The 3,642-nt window shown below is 36.4% G+C and overlaps 1 protein-coding gene across 1 annotated transcript in view; it reads left to right on the top strand.

Moving 5' to 3' along the window:
* Positions 1-3,642, top strand: part of LOC135219440 (trifunctional enzyme subunit beta, mitochondrial-like) — a 229,820-nt gene that overhangs the window by 177,519 nt on the left and 48,659 nt on the right. Inside the window, exon 6 of the mRNA XM_064256218.1 lies at positions 28-258. Within this exon, the coding sequence (XP_064112288.1) occupies positions 28-258 (231 nt within the window). The remainder of the gene's footprint in view (positions 1-27; positions 259-3,642) is intronic.

The following is a 3,642-nucleotide window of genomic DNA, read 5'->3' on the forward strand; positions in this document are numbered from 1 at the left end:
ATGCTAATGTGTTTTGATTTGTTTCAGGTATCAAGAGAAGAACAAGATGATTTTGCTCTGCGGTCTCACACAATGGCTCACAATGCTCAAGAAGCAGGCCATCTTTCTGATTTAGTGCCTTTCAAGGTTCCTGGTGTGGACCAGATTGTTGATAAAGATAATGGGATTCGTGTCTCAACAAAGGAGCAGATGGCCAAACTGAAACCTGCTTTTGTTAAGCCACACGGAACCGTTACTGCTGCTAATGCATCCTATCTTGTAAGTTACTTTATCTGTTGGCAGAAGTTTGTGCAACTGTTTTTGTTGTAATCTGTGAAGAGCTAATCTTTAAATTTTTAAATGCTGAAAGATAGTGGATTTGTATCTTGACTTCACTTCTAAGAAGATTTTTGTAAGACATTTTGTTCTAAGGCAATTGCTTCAAGAAGAGATAGATAAAAAGTTTTGAGTTGAGGTCACCTTTGGGTATAACCTGTTAGCTTCCTTTAGTCATGCTCAGCTCAACTGCCTTGCAGAAACTATTCAGGGGCCAAGGGATTCTAGTCATGATGCTTTTTCAGTTTCATCCTTGAAAACCTTATTAGAGAGCAGGTTTTGGAAATGTGCAAACTAGTTTGCAAAGCATAGGGAAAACCTACCAAAAAATGGGGAAAGATCTTGGTAATAGACCTAGGAAGCACAAAGCACAACTGGTGCAGTCAGCTACTCAGATAAATGAGAGTTGTTATAGGCAGACAGTGATTTGTAAATTTTTTTTTCAACTTTTCATGTTGGTGTAATTTATTTCATTTTACAATTAGTTTTCAAGTTGTTTATAAAACAGTTAAGAATTAGGAAAGAACTATCAGGGAAGCATTATGTCTTGTAAAGACCAACTTCACAGCCAACTTGAATTCTTTCCTAGAACTTTGGAGAGACTAATTTCCATCCTTTATCCCAGTGTTTGTGACAAATCAGTATGTAATTGCAAAATTGACCAAATATTGAAGAATAATGGAGTTGAACATGTATGAGCAAGTAGTAAGTTTTCTTAACATCTTGTATGGTTGTACTTCCTTGGGATAATATTACAGTCACTATCAACCAGACTTTCCTGCAGGATTTGCTAGGTCTCCTGTATTTCCTTTCTCATAGTTGGGAATGTGACCTCTATTGTTAAAGGGTTTATATTGAAGTTAGAAGGATGATTACAAGATATATAGATTTTTTTTACCATGGAAACAATGTTGAGAACTCGGTATTGAAAAGGATGTAAGAATTTATTATTTGAGACAAATCTTACCTACTGTTAAAGTTAGTTATATCTCTGCGCCGATTAGGCGAGTCAGCTTACAAACAAAAAATTGAATGGCTGCCTGGATGACTGTCTAGTTTACCTGTTCTCCACCAGGTGTGTTTTGAATGTTTTAGCTCTTGTCAGAATTCTCCTTGCTGCCATTGCGGCCAGGCGATTGTTAGTATTCTATGAAGTTTGGCTGTTTTACACCTGTGTACGGTATTGTAATTTCATTTTCCTAGGATATGTTACACCAGAAGCAAAACCAATAACATCAGGCTATGTAGGAATTTTTTTGGTGTAACCAGGATGTTGAAATTGGAAAGTTGATCAACATTCGGTTTGTATTTGCAAGGGTACAGTTTGTGATCTTGGAACTACTAGATGTGAAGAATGTAGGGAATTTTTCTGAGAAACGTATGCCTGAATATGTCAGATATAGGAAAGACATGAAACTAGTAGATTGCGAAAGCAATTACAGGCGGCCCTCGGTTAGCGGCAGGGGTTCTGTTCCTGGCCGCTGACGCTAAGTGATTTTTTACGCAAGCGATCTTAAAGCCTACGGCCGCCGCACACCTTTCGAAATTCTAGACCAGTTAACAGTGCCCTAGACTAGTCAAACGGCACCTTAATCCCACGATGGCGCAATAAGTAGAATTATATTTACGGTGGTCCCCCCGTATTCGCGGGGATGCGTACCAGACCCCCCGTGAAAAGTTAGAACCCGCGAATGTTTGGGACCCCTATAGAAGCGCTAAAAACAGCCTACAGTGGTACCTCAAGATACGAAGTTAATCCGTTCCGAGGCGGCCTTCGTATCATGAGATTTTCGTATCTTGGAACACATTTTACATGTAAAATGGCTAATCCGTTCCAAGCCCTCCAAAAACACCCGTCAATTATATTTCTAGGCCTAAAACACATGTTTTAGGGTTACAACGCCGATCCGATGGAAGAAATATGACTCCAAAAAGGCAAAATACTGTACATACTTGAGTAATATTCAACTGCATGTAATGTTCAACCCCATTATTACTGCATATATTAGGACTTTAGCATATGTCCCTTAGCAATAAGCCTAGCCTTATGATTAGCGGTTGCTACTGTAGCCTAGTCTATGATTCTGACATCTAAACCTAAGAGCTAAAAGCTTAGAATATGCCAATAAAATGATATAAATATCAGTATGTACTCATTTCAAATAATTATTAATTAATCATTAACTATAATACACAAACAAACAAAAAAAACAAACCTTGCAATCAATTGTTTACATTCAGCTCTTACCCGTCTTACGAGTATCGAACGAGCGCCAAGCAATCATTTTTCCTAGCACACAGTAAGCCATGAATTGTCATTAGTATCTCTCTTCAACTAATGAAACTACCAAACAGTATAATAACCATTCATTTCTATTCTTTATTCTATCTTTACCTAATGGAGATACCGAGTTACTGACAGCTATAATGAAAACATACGTATACGTAACGTAATAATAAAACAGAAGAAGAATTCTAAAAAATACGTATTTGTTGGCAGTCTGATTTGTTTATTTTGTATTTTATATATCTAATTCACAATTTTTTTTATTAAATGTATTGCATGTACTCATTTCAAATAATTATTAAGTAACCATAAACTATAATAAACAAACAAAAAAAAAGCTTCCAAACGTCTGTTTACATCCAGCACTTACGAGTATCGAACGATCGACAAGCAATCACTTTACACAGTAAGCCATAAATTTTCATTATCTCTCTTCAACTACTGAAACTACCAAACAGTATAATAACCATTCATTTCTGTTCTTTATTCTATCTTTACCTAATGCCTTTTTTTTTTATTAAATGTATTGCATGAATAAGTTTTTCAATTTACAGCATCCTTTTACCAATAGAATACTTAAAGCACAAGGGGTAGATGCTAACCAATAGGAGAGCAGGACCTTATGGGGTGACTAGCATTAGGAACCAATGGGAGAGCGGGAGGATGGTGGCGAGTTTACTCAGTTGGCGGCGCGGGAGTTTTAAAATTGTTCTCGTGGTCCGGGCGAATCTCGGGACTTTACAGCAACAACCTTTCGTATCTTGAAAACTTTTTGTATGTAGAGCAGTAAAATTTTTCGTATTGGCTTTCGTATCTTGAGTTTTTTGTAAGTAGAGCCTTTCGTATCTCGAGGTACTACTGTATTTTGTTAGTTAAAACTCAAGAAAAAACACTACAAATTTTCATACTTGGTTTTTTTAATAGTTTTATGACAAAAAGTACATTTTATGATTAAATTGATCAAAAAAACCAGGAAATTGTAGATATTTCTCATAAGTAAAATACCGCGAATGAACAAATTTTCCGCAAATAATGCAGGG

This window comes from Macrobrachium nipponense, chromosome 1 (genome assembly GCF_015104395.2).
Source record: "Macrobrachium nipponense isolate FS-2020 chromosome 1, ASM1510439v2, whole genome shotgun sequence".
Classification (NCBI taxonomy): Eukaryota; Metazoa; Arthropoda; class Malacostraca; order Decapoda; family Palaemonidae; genus Macrobrachium; species Macrobrachium nipponense.